Below are 18,209 nucleotides of genomic sequence, written 5' to 3'. Positions count from 1 at the left end.
TCCATCCAGCTATAAAGACTGGCAGTGGCTTCTCCAAGGTTGCAGGCAGCAGCCTCTCTTAGCCCTATCTTGAAGATGCCAGAGAGGGAACATGGAACCTTCTGCATGCAAATGCTCTTCTTAGAATGGCCCCATATCCTGAGGAGAATATCTTACAGTGCTCACAAGTAGTCTCCTATTCCAATGCAAAGCAGGCTCGATCCTGCTTAGCAAAGGGGACAATGCATGCTTGTTACCACAAGACCAGCTCTTCTCCTATCGGGCTGAATGCCTCTGAAGCATGTGCAAAGTCTTTTATTTTGGAAAAGAATTGCTTGTATTTCTTGTCTAGCACTTTGCCTAGCTACCAGATGTTGCACTGCCTGAAAGGTGACTGGGTTGAGATGGCTGGCAGTCATTCAAGTAGGACAGGGAGGGAGAAGTATGGACTTTATTCTCGGTTTGCTGGTTTGCCTGGATGGATCTGGGAGACTAACACATACAGTGCAGTTTTACCAGATGTGCTCAGCGAAATGTGACCACCACACCAGATGGTGAGTACATATTGATGGCTGGATACCACCTGAAGAGAGCATAACTATGTATGGACTTGCAGCCATAACTGGTTATACACTAGTTGTATCCTTTTCTGGAAACAGCAGATCTGGCCACTATTGCCCATTTCTTCATCACATCAAGGTTTGATTGCTATAGGGGTTGTCCTTGAAGAGCATGTAGAAACCAACTATTTCATAGTGCTGCAACTAGACTGTTCTCAGTAATCCAGTATAGAGAGCAGATGGTGCCTATAATTTACTGTTCTTATTGCCACTTGCTTCCAATTGTCCTTCAGTGTTGGTTATTGCCTTTTTAAAGCCCTGAACAATTTAGGGCCAGAAGAACCATATTCTTCCATATGAGCTTGCCCAAACATGGAGGTCCTGTGTGGCATGTGTGTGTCTGTTCTGGGTCCCTCCTGTTATCAGAGAAACATTTGGTAGTACCTTTGGGTGGTGGCACCTAGATTATGGAACTCTCTCTCCTTAGCGACCCAGCAGGCCCCCACTATGACTTCTGTTCACTCTCTGGTCAAGATTTTTCTTTTCCAACAGGCATTTGCCTACTGCTGATCTAAATGTATTATGAGCTGCTGCTGAGCTATTTCCTGATTATGATTATGATTGCTGTTGCTAATATAATTGACTTTAGGAAGTATTAACTGTTTTATTTTTAGTAATTTTAGTATACTGTGGTAGAAAAGTGGATCTAGAAGTCAAATCTACTGCAAGGCAAGGACAAAGGGTCGCAGGCAATACATGCAATTTGATTAATAGACACTGAGGGCGTTCACACGACCTCACGCTGCCACTCGGGAGGGCTGGGGGGAAGGCAGGAGTTCACGTGCCTTTGCCCGCATGTGTGTGGTGGCCTCCTTTGCCTCTGCCACATGCTCACATGCTCACATGAGTGGTGGTGCGGCAGAGGCCAAAGCTGGGATTGGGAGGAGGTAGTCCTCTCACATCCCAAAGAGACCCACGCTAGCAGTGCAGTGGCTGCTTTCATTAGCCACTCCTTCCCCCGGCTCACTGCCCAAAATCTCGGCAGGCCGTGGGAAACCGCCTATCCAGTGGTGATCACCAAAATTATCACCTTCCAATGTAGAATGAACCTATGGTTGGTTCTACCTCAGTAAAACGCGAGGTAGAAGAACAGGGCTTTCCTTGGCTGGCTCCAGGTGACACGAGCTGCCTGGGTTACCTCAGGCAGCTTGCGCCTCACTTCCTTTGTATGTTAATCTGCCCAACTCCACTAAGGGAAAGAAGTCCTCTCTGTCATTTGTGCTGCCTGCCTGTATGTTCCTAACTTGAATCTAGCTGTCATGAGCAGGGTTTTCCCCTATCTTAAACTCTGTACTTTAGTCCACAGCAGTGACAGTAAAACCTAAAGTAATCTGCTCATTTTAATATTTCAATTCCTGTTTGATTTTTCAGACCAAAGCATTGCCATGAAGGGTGAAGCTCTACTTTCCCTCTCTGAGGTATGTAACTACAATTCAGCCCATGGCCATGGATCATGACACTGCCCTTCTATACTAAAATGCCTTGAAGCCGCTGCCTCTCTCTGCATCTACTATGCTGGAGCAATGGTTTTTTCTGCCATGCTGATGTCGGCTCATTCGGGGACGTTGAATACTACTTTTATTGTTTATGAAAATGCCTACAGAAATATCACCACTCCCTTCTTCTTGGTTCATAGTGGCACAACGCAGCACCTGAGATATAATTTGGGTGCCATGGTTACCACTGAGGTAACTACATTGACAGTCAACAGTACAGCTGCCCTTCCTTTACAGCCAGACTTCAAGAGCTTGAGCCTGCCACTCCAGATCATTCTTTCTGCTGCCATGATATTTATCCTCTTGGTTTCTTTCCTTGGGAACTTTGTTGTCTGCCTCATGGTCTACCAGAAAACTGCAATGCGGTCTGCTATTAACATTCTCTTAGCAAGCTTGGCTTTTGCAGACATGTTGCTTGCTGTGCTGAACATGCCTTTTGCTCTGATAACCATCATCACTACTCAATGGGTTTTTGGGGATGTCTTTTGCAGAGTGTCTGCCATGTTTTTCTGGCTGTTTGTCATAGAAGGAGTAGCCATTTTGCTCATTATTAGCATCGACAGGTTTCTTATTATAGTCCAGAGGCAGGATAAGCTGAATCCATACCGTGCAAAGATCCTCATTGCTGTCTCATGGGTTACAGCCTTTGTCGTGGCTTTCCCACTCTCTGTGGGAAACCCAAACCTGCAGATACCTTCTAAAGCACCTCAGTGTGTTTTTGGCTACACCACAAGCCTTGGCTACCGTGCCTATGTGATATTGGTGGTAATGATTTCCTTTTTCATTCCATTCTTGGTGATGTTGTATTCTTTCATGGGCATCCTCAATACTGTAAGGCACAATGCAGTTCGTATCCATAGCCACCCAGATAGCATATGCCTCAGTCAAGCCAGCAAACTTGGTCTCATGAGCCTTCAGAGACCCTTTCAAATGAACATTGATATGAGCTTTAAAACTCGTGCCTTCACAACCATATTGATTTTGTTCATTGTCTTCATAATCTGCTGGGCGCCCTTCACCACCTACAGCCTTATTGCCACATTTAACAGCCACTTCTATCACAAGCACAACTTTTTTGAGATAAGCACTTGGCTTCTTTGGCTCTGCTACCTCAAGTCTGCCCTGAACCCACTGATTTACTACTGGAGAATAAAGAAGTTTCATGATGCATGCTTAGATTTGATGCCCAAGTACTTCAAGTTTTTGCCACAGCTACCTGGTCACACCAGAAGACGCATCCGGCCCAGTGCCATTTATGTGTGTGGGGAGCACCGGTCAGTAGTGTAAAACTTGCAGCCAATGGACACTGTTGTTCTTTTCTGATGTATGTTTGGTTTTTGGTAGGTTTAAAAAAAACATGGCTCTTCAACTGTCATATTTTTAACTTTTAGTACATATTCCAGTACCATGTGCGGTTTTAAGAATGTGATCATAGTTAGATTTTGCTACTGGAGTTAACGATAACTAACTAACTTATTGGCCACAAGCGAAAGAAGCTCCATGTGCAGGAGGGAAGAATCACGAGTGTAGCCAGGGCTTTCCTTGAAAGAGCTCTCCCGGTTGAAGAGGCAAGCTGCAGTTTTAAAGGCAGCTTTCCTTTTCAGCAGTTATTGCTTCTGCAGTGGAAGCTTCAAAGAAACTCCTGCTCTGTACACAGTTCTCTTCTGCACTCATGTGAAGTTTTGTGTGGATTGTGTCCACTACCTCCAGGGTTCTGTGGTAGGAGGAAAATCTAATTTGAATACTTGTCGGGTTTATGGAAACGACTGCAGGTCCATTTAATTGTAGAAGTTTTTAATGCTGCTATTTTATGGTATATTTAGCTGAACTTTTATGTTTTTATAAACAATGTTGCTGCTTTATGCCAACACAGTAGAGCCAAAAAGTCTCTATTTAATTTAATGTTTTCAGAAGTTACAGTTACATTAAAAATAGATTCTACTATCTTTGTGCACTTTAAAAAAATTTCGTTTAGTTTTTCTAGTTTTGTTTGTTTTGGTTCCTGCGTGGTTCTAGTAAAAAACAAACAAACCTGTTAACAAATTTTGTTTTCATCAGGGCAGATTTTCAATTTCTGTTGGGGCTATGAGTTTACTTGAATTTTAGATGTATCCAGTGCGTGTTTCTGTAAGCGAGGGCTTATATGTAAACATTCAGTGCAAGGCAGAAAATGTCAGGCATTAATAAGTTCTATTGACATCTGGGAGAATTAAATCTATAAACTTCTGTTGCTTAAGTGGATGAGACTGGCGGCCAACTGTGTACATCAAGCACATTCTTGGGTCTCGTGCACTTGGTCTGCTCCCTGATAAATAGCAGCTACAAGAGGGCTCCAATCTGTATTTTGACTGCAGGATGTGGGGAGGGGGCTTGAACTCTTTGCCCTGCCAAGGTTCCAATTCAGATTGCTTCCCTGCCCCATGCTCCTGTTTCCCTAGAAGGAAGACTGCAATTGATATCAATGGCAGCTTCTTTCTTAGTACAAAATGGCAGGCAATCTGGATTACAATTAAATTCCACAGTGGAGGAAAGGATTAAATCCCCTTTGCTACTTTAGGCACACTCAAGGGCTTGTGCCAATTAGAAATGCTGACTTTTCCTTTGAATGCCTTTCCATGTCATACACCTTTTCAGATTCCCCTCAGTTTCAAGAGAAACTTGCCGTGTGGCATGATGGAGGGAAGTGGCTTGGGGAAAAAACATGTTCAACTCTTCATTGGGCCGGAGGAACTTTCAATTATGTTACAAATACACACTGACGCTTCGATTTACAAAATGGTAACATCTACAAACGTCTTGAAACTTATAAAATGGACAGACAGATAGGTGGAGTTCGGTATGAAATGTTTACGGAGGATGGAATTAGACTGAAAAGTTTGGGACAGTGAGAGAGAACAATAATTTCCACCTCCTTTTCATACTCTCACAAGGAGTAATACACTTGCATTATGGACCAGACCAGATTTTCTCTCTTCTTGAGAAGTCACCAGCTTCAAATGTCTTGATGTTTGCCCTAAAGACATCTTTTTCTACTTGAGAAGAGTTTTTAGTTCAGGGAAAAGGTCATTAAGTGGTACATGATTGAAGCTTATAAAATTATGCATGGTATGCATAAAGTAAGTTTTTTCCTCTCACTCTCACATCACTAAAACCAGGGGTCATCTGATGAAACTGATTGGCAGGAGATTCAGGACAGATACAATGAAGTATTTCTTCACCCTGCACATAATTGATCTGTGGCATTTTCTGCCACAAGCAAGGTGATAGCCAATGGCTAGGATGGCTTTTAAAGGTATCTCCAGGTTTGAAGGTAGCATACCTCTGCACACAGTTGCAGGGGAGCAGTGGCGGGAGAGAAGAACATAAGAACAGCCCTGCTGGATCACCCCCATTAGGTCCAGCATCCTGTTTCACACAGTGGCCCACCAGATGCCCCTGAGAATCCCACAGGCAAAAGGTAAGGGCATGCCTTCTTCTGCTGTTGCTCCCATGCAACTGGTATTTAGAGTGACTGGGATGTCACTTCATCTGCTGCTTGTGGGCTTCCTGGAGGAATCTAGTTGACCACAGTGGGGAAACAGGATGCTGGACTAGATAGGCCTTGGCCTGATCCAACTTGGCTTACGTTATGTAGAGAAAATATGAAAATAATAATGCACAGGATCCAGGCTAAGTTAGTCATAAAAAACTAATAGGACTTAAGTTATTCATGAGTAAGTTGTGTGCATTTATTTGGCTGGTACTTAGTTGGAATCCTTCCCAGTGGTAGGGGGAGCGGGGAAAACTTTGCCTTCTGGAATTGTCTTAAAATGCCTTTCCAGATAACTTAAAATATCTGCAATCTGTTAAATGAACTTTAGCAATGTAGGTGAAGTAAACCTATTCAACACTAGAAGCAATTCCACTGTAATTAACAATCAGGGTTGTCTCCCTCTCTCCACCCCCACTTCTTTTTAAATGGCAACAGATGACATTATTTTATTTTATATATATAGTAAATTTAACTATCCTTCAGTATAAACTCTCAGGGCAGCAAAAAACTAAAAGCTAATAATACAATTGATACCATAAAACCATGGAATGGTTTTAGCTTCCATTGGATGATAAAACGATCAGTATCATAATTACTACTACTAATTATATACGGCTTTTCAACAAAGTTTCCAAAGTGACAATTAAAGCTTGCTAAAACATATGCTGGAAGTCCTGGGCAAATAAAAACTGAGTCTAATGGCACCTTAAAGACTAACATTTATTGCAGCATAAGTTTTCTTGGATTACAGTCTACTAGTCCACAAAAACTTAAGTTACAATAAAATTATTAGTCTTTAAAGTGCTGCTAGCTCTTTGTTGTGTTTGCTGTATAATACTAGGATAGTTACTCATCAGGAAGCTGTTGCCTTGGGGCGGGGTGGGGGGAGACTGGTGGCAAAGGGACATCACAGTTGGTACCAGGTAAGCTTCTCTGCGGAGGGCATTCTAGGAATGAGGCAGACTGACCCAAAACACCCACTCTCATTACCACCCACCTAATCTCAGATGATGGAGGGGCTCGTTTGTTTGCTGTAGCTCCCAGTAAGGCTCTTGTGGTAGAATGTCCTCCTTCAAATAACAACTGAAAGTATAATTGCCTCTTCAGATGGGAAGCAGTAATGATTTTCATAGTACCTTGTATTGTTTAATGACATGATAAATAAAATATTCTATCATGGCAGAAACTCTGTTTCATGGTCTGAGACTTTATTGATTCAGAGTTGTTAGTTAATTTCTTCCCTGAAAATTAGCTAAACTTCCTATTAATAAAACGTCATTGTCCTCTAACAAAGTAATCTGCCATCGATGTCAATATCGATGTTGTTCTGACTTCAAGTTTTCAATTTCTTCAAAGTGTTTTATGTGCTGTCAACACCTCGCTGCCCATTCAGTGGGGCTATGGTGGATAGGGCAAGGCTATTTTTATGCAGCATATCTATGGATTTCTCTGCAAGTGCAAAATCTGGTGTCTGGTGCACAATGTGACAACCCAAGAATTTCATGTTTTACTTTTTTAGTGGCTTGGAAGAAATCGGGGTTTATCTGGCTGGTAAAGGGTTGGGCACTAGATAAAGGATTGCATCCAAAATAGCAGAAGCTTACACAGTGGGGCTTTCCTGCCCCTACCCCAACGCAGCCCCTTGCGCTCCCTGAAAATATGCCTGAACTCCCCCTCCCCCACCACAAGAATATTATAGGATGGGGTGTCAAGAGCTGTAAGCTGTCTTGTGAAAGTGCCATTCTGCTCATTCAAGGCTGGATACAATCCAAAAAAGCTTCCAGTGATCAGTTATTCTTTTTGTGTATGCCATATAGTTGCAATTCTTTACCCCACTTCTATTTTTTTATGCTCTGGATTTCCTCAGTTGTGCTACTTTTTGAGTTAGTAAATGCAAAGAGGACATTGGTGTAGCAGGAAAGCACTTAACAGGAAGGAAGCTATGTGTTAAAGGAAAAGTGGGAATGCTTTTAACCATGTTGGCTCTGTTACTTCTCAATATACTGTTTTAGAACAGTGCCTTGTGAACTTGAAATCAATTCACATGTCCTTTGAAGACTGGATAATTCTTCCATTCTACTGGTAACAAGCCCCACATGCACAGTTTTACACGCATGTTTACAGGAATCATTTGAATGCATTTCAAAAGGCAACAGTCCAAGATTTAAAAGTTAGAAATAAATCAGTCTATTGTTAAGAAATTCTGGGTAGAGTATATTTCTTTTCCAAATATATTTTTGCTTGAAGTTATATGATGCATTTCTCTTTTACTACTAGAACAAAAAGAGGTTTTTCAATGTGGAAGATCAAATTGAATATATATATATATATATATATATATATATATATCACACATACACAGATTCATCAAAGCTGTGACATACTGTTCTACAACTCTGTTGCTATGAGTAAAAGGGGTTTCACTGGGAGTTCTTGAGGACAGTGTACATGCCTTGGGGGGACTTATGTAATCTATCTTGTTTGTATAGAAAATAGTGTTTCTCCCCCCCCCCTTTTAACTTCCTTTCTTGTTGATATTTTTATAAGGTTTTTTTAAAAGCTGAGTTTATGCTTAAATAACTGTCAGAGTTTTAATACTCCTTCGATCATGTGACTTTTGCCATCTACAGTTCATGCAATGTTGCCCTCATAGGAAGATGTATTCATTTATTTTTGCTATTTGAAAACAAAGCATCACAGTATGCATTTGTTACAGGTGAAAAGCTGATGAATTTCTTTAATCTGTTTCTTTAGAACTAATGTTTGTCATTATGAAATTGTTTATTTTTTACATAACTGATACAGAGGGACACCTCAAGTGTATAGTTTTAATGAAAAGTTGAATTGCGTGTGTGGTATGTGTGTGTATACTTTCCATGGAAATAACTGAGGAAAACAAAACCAGGAAAAATGAACTTTCTTTAGCAGTCCAGAATGGTCTGCTGCTGTTAACAAATTATATCCATTCTTGAAATGCTGACCTATTAAAAATGTTTTCATAAATTTCTGTCTATATGGGTTTTCTTTGCAAAAAACCAAACACACACATATTAAAGTTGCTTCACATTCTGAAGACGGGAGTCTGTAACAGAGGTACTCATTCTGAGTCTGACCATTGGTCCATTTAGGTCAGAACGGTTGACACTGACTGGCAACAGCTCTCCAGGGTTTTAGATGAGTGCCAGGGATTGGATATGTAAAACAGATTTTTGCATGCAAAACATCTTTTTCCTGAGTTACTTACTGTCCCTCCTCAAATGCGAACCATATTGACCTTTATGTAGACTTTGGAATTCAGCAGTGACATGTTTCTGATATGATCACAATGTGGTGGGTGGGTGGATGGGATGAAAGAGCAATGGAGCATATGTATTATTTCTGGAAAAGGAAACAAGAGTCTGCCCCATTACAGCCGCAATAATATGCATATAGGGAATGTTTTGTCTCTGTGTTGCTGCCAATGTGCATGTGGAGTTTTCTCCGATGTTAAATGGACTGCTGTACTGTGCTATGGTATCATAGGTTGCTACATACAACCTCTACCTGGAGTGCCCTGTGAATGCAATTGTATGAAAGAAGTAATACAGGCCAAGATAATCACTTTGATAGGTAACAGTCTCACACATTACCATGGTAGGAAGAGGGCAAGACTACACACTCTTCCACAAAGGGGACCATTGGCTTGGTGAATATGTGTGAACTAGTTTGCTTGCAAAAAGTGGTGTCTTGCAAATTGACTTGATGGCACACTTTACCTTTTACACCACCTAGGGATATACATATCAGGGGTCATAAAAATATGATCAAACAAAGTAGATAAGCCCTTACTTTCACCTAGAGTACACGTGTTACTATAGATCAGTAATTAAAAATTGTTTGACATAAACAAAACATGTGCTGGAGGCCTTTGTACCAAGTAGCATGATTCATTTTCCACATAAGACAATGACCTTTATGAGTCAGCCCAACTTTCTGTTAAAAAGTGTTACCTGCCAATATCAGGAAAGAGAATTGTTTTGTAGCGAAAGGGTAAGAGTGGCTTTATAAAGGGACTTGGGCTAGAGGTAGCAAGATTCCACCAGCATAGCTAGTCAGTTGTAGTGTAATTTTTGAGGGAAATGGAAGCTACCTTGGGATAAATGTGGCAATGTGTATGGAAGTGCAAGAACTTTGCCTCCTTTATATCATGGTATGCCATGGAACTAATAACCTGCTTTCTTGAACTTAGCAGCTCATAGGATTGGAAGCTTTCTGCTGGACAAGGGTATTTAAGAGACTATCTTCTTTGCCATGAACCCTGCCGCCTATTAAGCTCATCTGGGGAGGTCTGTTTACAGTTGCCACTGGTTTGTCTGGGGGTGACTTGGGGCTAGGCCTTCTCTGTGGCTGCCCCAGTGCTTTGGAATACACTTCCTGTCAAAATAAGAACTTCTCCATCTCCGATTGCTTTTTAAAAGACCCTTAAGACACCTGTTCAGGCTTTTAATTAACAATTTTAAACTCTTTAATTGTTTTTATCCTGTGAAATTATTTTAATTGTTTTACTCTGAATTGTGTTTAATTGTTCGGTGAAAGTGTTTGTTTTTTATATTGTCATTTGTGTACGCTGCCTAGAAATGTGTATCTATCAGGCAGCATATAAATATTTATTTCAACTAACCTATGAAAGCATGTTGCATAGAAGTCAGACCATCTAAAGAGACCTTACCTGAAGCACTTGAGTCAGTCCTTTCCTATTTGGAACCAAAACATCCCATTATCAAGATTGGGGTGGGGTGGTGGGGACTGAACTGTGATCTTGAGGTTTCATGTCTACTTTTCAACTTTTACTTCTCTTAACTTAGCCATTTCCCCATGGATTTGTTTAAAAACAAAACACTGACACAGTTGTGGGCCAAGTGATTCTGAGTGTACTAGTGATAAATAAAATATGATAAAATAAATAGTGCCCCTTCTGGGAAGAATAGTGGAAACAGCAAGCTTTGAGAAGCCACAGAAGGGTGGGTGGGGGTATCAGGTGATTTTTACCACTCCTCATAATACACAGGCATTCCCATGCCTGTGTAATAAGGATGCTTTTATTGAGCTTCTTTTTTGGGTGGGGGTGTGTGTCTGTGGTTACATATTTCCACATGACAAATGGAAACATCTATAGTTGCTTACTTTTCAATGTGAAACTGGAGACCTTCCTTGTTGCTGTTGATTGTGGAAGGTTGATTCTACACTGATCCTAATACACACTCTCAGAGGAATTCATTATTTTAAAACCCCTGCCTAATAAGAGATGTCTTGTGCTTTTGAAATTCAAACTAATTTCCATGAAGGCCATCATCCCTAAGCAACAGATTCTGTTTGGTGTCTCTTGAGGGCAAAGGCTACAGAGCCTATATGATCTGAATCATAAGTAAAGATAAACTTATGAAAGATGGCTATTCTGGAAAGAAGTGAAGCATTATACTGGACTGTTCTGTTTAAATAAACAGAAAGAGGTTGCTATATAATAAAACTAATACAATTGATAAGGACAGGAACACTATCACATTAAAACAAGTTGTTCTAGTAAGAACTAATCTGCCTACTTTCCTTCCCTTTCTCTGCCACTGTACTGATTTTGGTTCAAATTGAGGTCCACAAGTTAGGTCTCTTGCGCCTCAAATGTCCACCATCTTGGACATCTCAGGTGGCTGACGATATTACAAACTACAGTCCTCAGGTTGTCCCTACACCATCCCTCCTATGTGTCCCCACAGCTGTAGCAAATTTGGTTCAAACTATTTAGTGGTTCACAAGTTAGTCCACTTGCGCCTCAAAAGTTTACGCATTGGCCATCTTGAATCAGGGTGGATAACATCACAAACTACTCCATTGAGGTGTCCCCAGTGTGTGTCTCACTACAAATGTACTTAGTTTAATTCAAATTGGTTGGACAGTCCACAAGTTAGCCCACTTGTCCCTCAAACGTTCACATGTCCACCAATTTGATTTGAGGTGGATGACCGAATCACAAATGATGCCATTGAGGTGTCCCTATGTGTCCCTTCAACTGTACCTGATTTGGTTCATATTGGTGTAGGCATTGCAAAGTTGATGAGGTGGGAGGAGGAAGACACACACACGGACACACAGAATGCCTGGTGATCTCATAACCCTACTGGAAAGTAGGCTAAAAACAAACACCAAATGTATCAGCTGTGAACCTGCCGTTGGCTGAGCTCCTATGATGTCATGGAATATTAATGAATATTCTGAGTGGGCATTCATCAAATTATTGCAATATAATATAAAAATGCATACATACATACACATTCTGTGAAGATAATTGAATAATTGTTTTGATTGTGTGTGAGTGTTTGTGGGGAGGGTGGAATTTCACAAAAGATCAACAGACAAGTGCTCTGTGTTGTTGAAATAAACAGGAACTTAGGAAGCTGCCATATACAGAGTCAGATGACTGGTCCATCTAGCTTGATATTGTCTACACAGAATGGCAGCAGCTTCTCCAAGGTTGCAGGCAGGAATCTCTCTCAGGCATATCTTGAACATGCCAGGGAGGGAACTTGGAACCTTCTACATGCAAGCATGCAGATGCTTTTCCCAGAGCAGCTCCATCTCCCAAGGTGAATATCTTCTAGTGCTCATACGTATAGTCTCCCATTCATTTGCACCCTGCTTAGTAAAGGGGACAAGTCATGCTTGCAGCCACAAGACCAGCTCTCCTAAAGGAGATAGGGCAAGAAGGAAAGTAGGTTGCAGAGAAAATAGGTCCATATGAGCTAGAAAATCTGATGAGGCAAAGAAGCAAAAGGACAGGGGAGGCAAAACAAAGTTAGTATGCATTGCATTCAACATGGTAATGCATTGCCCTGTACTGATATGGGAGCCATAAAAACAGGTACCTCTAAACATGGGACATTTAAACTGATGCTTAACTAATAGTATGTTCCTATTATTTTTATATGCTTGTATAGCTGTATGGAAGGGATAAAAATGCATCAGCAAAAAGTATATTTCTTTAGTAAAACAAGCTGCTGCTCTCCAACAGCAACAGTGTTGGTTTTCATGCTCAAAATTATGGTTTTTCTCCTGACTGTTTCCTTTTAACTCAACAAGTCAGGCATGCAGAGAAGTGCTCCCACAATTGTTGCCTGGATGAATGAACCTTCTGCAGTCAGCCATTGTACATAAGGACACTAAATATAGTCTATGCTGCAGAACACTGTGAGCCTGAAATATTCTGAAATCAGAGCTATTTGTACCTAGTGCTGTGCTAAATAAGGTGGAAGAAATACTGACAAATCTCTGAAGTATTATTTATATCTAGCTGATTTCTACAGGGTGCCAGGAAAGATAAATGTCTAGGTGACCTTTTGAAAATGTAACAAGCTGTCATCACAACTGGCACTAATTGACAGTCTCACCAACTTGATTAACCCTGGATTGCAAGCCAAAATAAAGGAGTGCTGATATGGGCATTGTAAGGGCTCTGAATGGTTTTCTACAACTACTGCCCCCTCAACATTTTCTGTATTTTTGAAGCATGTCAAAATTTAACACTCCCACAATTTCCCACTGAATACATTAATGCTCTGCCAAACTAGTGGGGTGATACAATTATGTTTAACTCTTGGGAAAACAGGACATGCCTAATTGAAAAGTTGGTGAAGCTTATATAACTTGGATGCAGGCAGATGTGACTCAAATCAAGTCCATAGGTAGCATCCACAGCAAGGCTTGCAGAAGGACTCTGTGCTTGTGGTGCTTTGCAGTGGCACAATACTGGAAGAGGAACTTTCTCAGAGTGGTTATATCAGCTTGTGTAAGCAGTAGTGCAATGCGGTGTACCCCACCATTACTAACTTTGCTAGCACAAGAATTAGCTTAGAACAGAGGTTGCTTTCTTCTCACAATGACTTTCCTACACTAGTGCAACAGTATTTATACTAATGCGAGACCAGTTCAAACAATGACATGTCCTGTTCAAGCAAAGGTAGCATCCTATGCTGGCATATGGAGGTCAGGATGTTAATTACCCACTGTCTTCAACATATCTGCTTGGTTGCCCTTGCCTTGCTTCTGGTTGTCAGTAGGTGTCAGCCTATTGTGAAATGAAACTATCCAAGACCCTATCTTCATACCCCCTGCTATGGTACTGTACTGCCACAAGGGCACCACAAACATGCTTAGAAGAAAAACCATGATAATATTGTCTTAACCTTTAGCCCATAGCGTTGGTTAGAGTATGTAGAAATCCACCAGTTGGGTCTGTGTAGTAATCATGTACAAAGGAAAGATTAAAGGTAAAGTGTGCCGTCAAGTCGATTTCGACTCCTGGCGCCCACAGAGCCCTGTGGTTTTCTTTTGGTAGAAAGGATTAGGGGAAATCTTTATTTCAGCCAATCCAAAGCAAGCAGCTCTGACTTTTGGTTTTAATTTGATTCCCGGCACTTACCATTATGGCAAACTCCAAGAAGGCACTCTTGGGAGAGCCTTTGAAGTTAGTTAAAATTACAGTCTTCTCACCAGGGAAAAGGTTATCCAGTCTTCATAATATACGAGCCAATTCATCTCCTGGCATACTGAGCTCATTCGAGGAACTATTCTTGAAGTGTATTCACTACTCTAAAGTAAATCAGTCGCCTGCTCAGCCTTTTGTTGAAAAGTCCCAGTAAAGAAGATTCTATATAGGGAATAGGCAATCTTGGCTCTCCAGCCACTGCTGAACTACAACTCTCATTATCCCCAACCACAACAGTTGCAGTGATAGGAGGTGTAGCTCAACAACAGTTGGAGTATCAAGGTAACCTCCTGTTCTACAATCTGCCTGGGCAATTTGTTCCATTGCAGAACTATAATGTTTCAAAACCTTTTTCTAATGACTAAAGGTGGTTGTTGTTATTGTTGCTGTGGTTGTTGTTATTCATTTTATATCCAGTCTTCCTCCAAGGAGCCCAGAGCGGTGTACTACATACTTAAGGTTCTCTTTCACAACAACCCTGTGAAGTAGGCTAGGCTGAGAGAGAAGTGACTGGCCCAGAGTCACCCAGCAAGTCTCATGGCTGAATGGGGATTTGAACTCTGGTCTCCCCAGTCCTAGTACAGCACTCTAACCACTATACCATGCTGGCTGTAGATAACATTTACTGAGGTTGTTCACATGGGCAGCAAAGGCTGAGCTTAGGCAGCAAAGCCTGGTCTTTGCTGTGTGAACTGCCAGGAGCCACATGGCTCCCAGTGGCAGCATGGCAGCAAACCCTGTAGGGAGACCCGGCTATTAGCCAGAATGAAGGGTGCCAGCGTGCTCTTATTCCGGGCTAACTGATCATGTGTTGGTGCTGTGTGACTCCTACACATGAGTAGCCTCCCAGCCTGCATCAGTAAACTCCCCATAATCTACTGCACACTTTTCACAGTAGGCTCTTTTACAGAGAATTTTCAGAAGGGCGGTATTTATCATTATTAATTCTCCAAGATGGGCCATGCGTGGGGACGTGGTAGAAAGGAAGTGATTGGCTGACAGAGTTTGCAAGCAGAAGCACCTGATTGGGCAGTGGGAATTCCATATGCAGATAGGGAGAAGGAGCCTGTGAGAGCAGAAGCACCATCGTGATTGGGCAGTGAGGATTCCATATGCAGATAAGGAGGAGGAGCCTGTGGCACTGTGGTGATTGGGCAGTGGGGATTCCCTGTGCAGATAAGGAGAAGGAGCCTGTGATGGTTAAGGTCAGTTTGAATGCAACTGTTACTGGTCGGAAGATGTTCTTGATTGTAGAGGAGAGGAATCTATATATATAAAAAGATAGCAGGCAGGGGTCTGCAAAAAGACGGGTCGTGAGGGAGGAAAGAGCCCCTTCAGGAGAAGGAGGATGCCATTGTGTGAATTAAATGAGGAAACAAGATGAACAAAATCTGTTAAATCAAGGAGGGAGGGAAAAAGAGAAAAAACATGAGGAGAGGGGGAAGAAAGAGTGGGGAACAGCGAGTGAAGGAGAGAGAAGGAGAGACAGAAGGAAGGGACAGGGACAGGCCTGAGCCTGTCAGCAGCCTGAGGGGAATGAGCGGCCATGGCAGCACTAGCAGCAAGGAAGGGCCCAGTCAACCACTGCTGCTGTTTGGGGCTACTGAGGCCATTGTGAGAGGCAGGCAGGCAGGCAGGCAGGCAAGGGATGGGCCTGGGCCTGTCAGCAGCCTGAGGGGAATGAGCGGCCATGGTGGTGGTAGCAGCGAGGAATGGCCTGGTCAACCACTCCTGCTGCTCCTGGAGGGAGGAGCAGGAGTGGGGTTCAGGTGAGGGTGTGGAGGTCTCTGGAGATAGGGGGCTGCAGTAGGGATGTGCGGTTCGGTTCGGATCCGGACCGGTTCGTCCGAACCGGTCCGGATCCGGCGGCTCGATCCCGGACCGAATCGGGCCCTCCCGGGGACCGAGCCGGACCGAATTCGAGCCGGTTCGGTACCGAACCGGCTCGGGTTTCCCGAACCGGTTCGGGAATGAAATTGAGTCTCACTCAGTGTCTCTTTAAAGTGTGTCCTCCATTTTGTGTCTCCTTCCCGAAACTTTTGCTCCTCCTTGCATCCATTTTGTGATGCTATTTCCAGGCATTGTATTGGCTGCGCTATTGATCCTTGATTGGCCAGAATGAGTCCTTTGGTCTGGTAGGCTGCTTGGCTGTTGCACTGTTGAGAGCTGGCACCCTGTTGGCCGTGGGGGGAGTGCAAAGGTGGGGGCTCCCAAAGGAGGGAATTTCAAACCTATATAAACCCAAGCCTCTTCTCTGGAAACTTCTCTTGGCTGCAGTTGTGGGATCATCTCTGAGACCTGCTTGCCCTTTGCTGGCTGCTCTGGTGTCTCTGTGAGTCCTGACTGTGTCCTGTGTCTCTCTGTGTGTGCTCTGTCTAATCCTTTGTCCACCTGCCCTTTGTGACTCTCTGTGTGTCTCCTCTCTCTGTCTGTCTCTTGTCTGTATACTGTGTGTTACTTCACTTTACTTTCTTCTTAATTTCCCCCAATTTTCCCTGTTCCTTGTCTGTCTGCTTTTCTCCCCCCCCCTCCCCCCCTTTCCCTTCTCATCCTTTGGGCCTACCCTCCCCCTCCCCCACTCCCACCCACTGCATCCTCATTGCTTTAAATCTTCTTCCATTAATTATTGCTCTTTGTCCTGCCTTGTTGTTGTCCAACTTTTTGATTTTCACATTGCATTCCATTGGTTTCAGTTATATATTGCTTGCTGGTTTTGCTTAAATTGTACCATTTTGTTTGTTTCTGCTGACTGCTGCTGCCCTGCGAGTTGGTTCCCTGAATCCCTCCCCCCCACCCCCAGAGGATTCTGTTGTTGTTTCTTGTTGTCCCATATAATCAGTTTTGGTTCCCTGCTCCAAACTTGCCCCTCCAAGTCCAACCACACCCCACCCCAACCCCACCCCATCCAGCCTTCTCCCAAGTTTGCTGCTGCCAAACCGAGTCCAGTTTTCTTTGCTTGGTTCCACTTATTCATTTGCTATTATTAATTTGCAGCAATTGTGGTTTCATTGTCTCTGTTCACTTAGTGGCCCCCCTCAGAGTCTGTGTTTGGTTCCCCCTCCCCACACCCCCACCCCCAAGTTTTTTCTGCTGGTTATAGTCTTTCTTTTAATTTTTTTTTTAAACTTCTGGCTTGTGTTCTCTTGATATATATTGCTTTATATATTTTGCTACCCTCCTCCTCCTCCTCCTCCCCCCCCTGCCTGCCCCCCCCACCCTCCCTCCTCCCAGACCCTACCCTAGCCCAGGCCCAGCTCCTCCCCCAACCACCCCATCCAGCCTAATCGCTGCTGCTGCCCGAGTTGTTCCAGTTTCTCCTTTGCTGTTTGTTGTTGCCCCCTCCCCTTCCCCCCAACACCCCTCTGCCACACACTAGCCCCCAACCACACACACCCTCTCTGCTCCCCCCACCCCACCTCTTTTTCTCCTTGCCCCCGACTCTCTCCACTTACCCCAGGCCCCCTGCCACACACTAGCCCCCAACCACACACACCCTCTCTGCTCCCCCCACCCCACCTCTTTTTCTCCTTGCCCCCGACTCTCTCCACTTACCCCAGGCCCCCTGCCACACACTAGCCCCCAACCACACACACCCTCTCTGCTCCCCCCACCCCACCTCTTTTCCTCCTTGCCCCCGACTCTCTCCACTTACCCCAGGCCCCCTGCCACACACTAGCCCCCAACCACACACACCCTCTCTGCTCCCCCCACCTCTTTGGACCGCTGCTACTGCTGTGTCCTCCCCCCACACCTGAATCCCCCCTCCCTGCTGCGCTGCGCTTCTCCTCTCTCCTCTTTCTCTCTATCATCTCTCTTTCTCCTCTCTCTCTCTTTCTTTTCTCTCTCTCTCCTCTCTTTCTCTTTGTCCCTGCCCCCCCTCTCTTTTCTCTCTCTCTTAGTCTTTTCTCTCTCTGCTCCCCTTCACTTTCCACCTCCTCTCCCACAGCTGCAGCCGCACACAGTAGCCTACCCACCTGGCGGCTGCCATCGGTTTTTTTTTTCTTTTTATAGTTTTTGGTTGATTTTGTCTCTGCTTGGGGGTGAGTTGAGCGACACAAATAGTGTTG

General features: G+C 43.5%; 1 protein-coding gene across 6 annotated transcripts in view; it reads left to right on the top strand.

The window, feature by feature from the left end:
- Window positions 1-8,630, top strand: part of GPR63 (G protein-coupled receptor 63) — a 43,389-nt gene extending 34,759 nt beyond the window's left edge. For all 6 annotated transcript variants that reach the window (XM_053287565.1, XM_053287564.1, XM_053287567.1 and 3 more), the window contains one exon: window positions 1,971-8,630. In XM_053287565.1, the coding sequence (XP_053143540.1) occupies window positions 2,123-3,382 (1,260 nt within the window). In that variant the 5' untranslated portion in view covers window positions 1,971-2,122 and the 3' untranslated portion in view covers window positions 3,383-8,630. The remainder of the gene's footprint in view (window positions 1-1,970) is intronic.
- The last annotated feature ends 9,579 nt before the right edge of the window (window positions 8,631-18,209 follow it).

This window comes from Hemicordylus capensis, chromosome 1, assembly GCF_027244095.1.
Source record: "Hemicordylus capensis ecotype Gifberg chromosome 1, rHemCap1.1.pri, whole genome shotgun sequence".
Taxonomy (NCBI): Eukaryota; Metazoa; Chordata; class Lepidosauria; order Squamata; family Cordylidae; genus Hemicordylus; species Hemicordylus capensis.
This window is presented reverse-complemented; position numbering and strand designations above follow the sequence as displayed.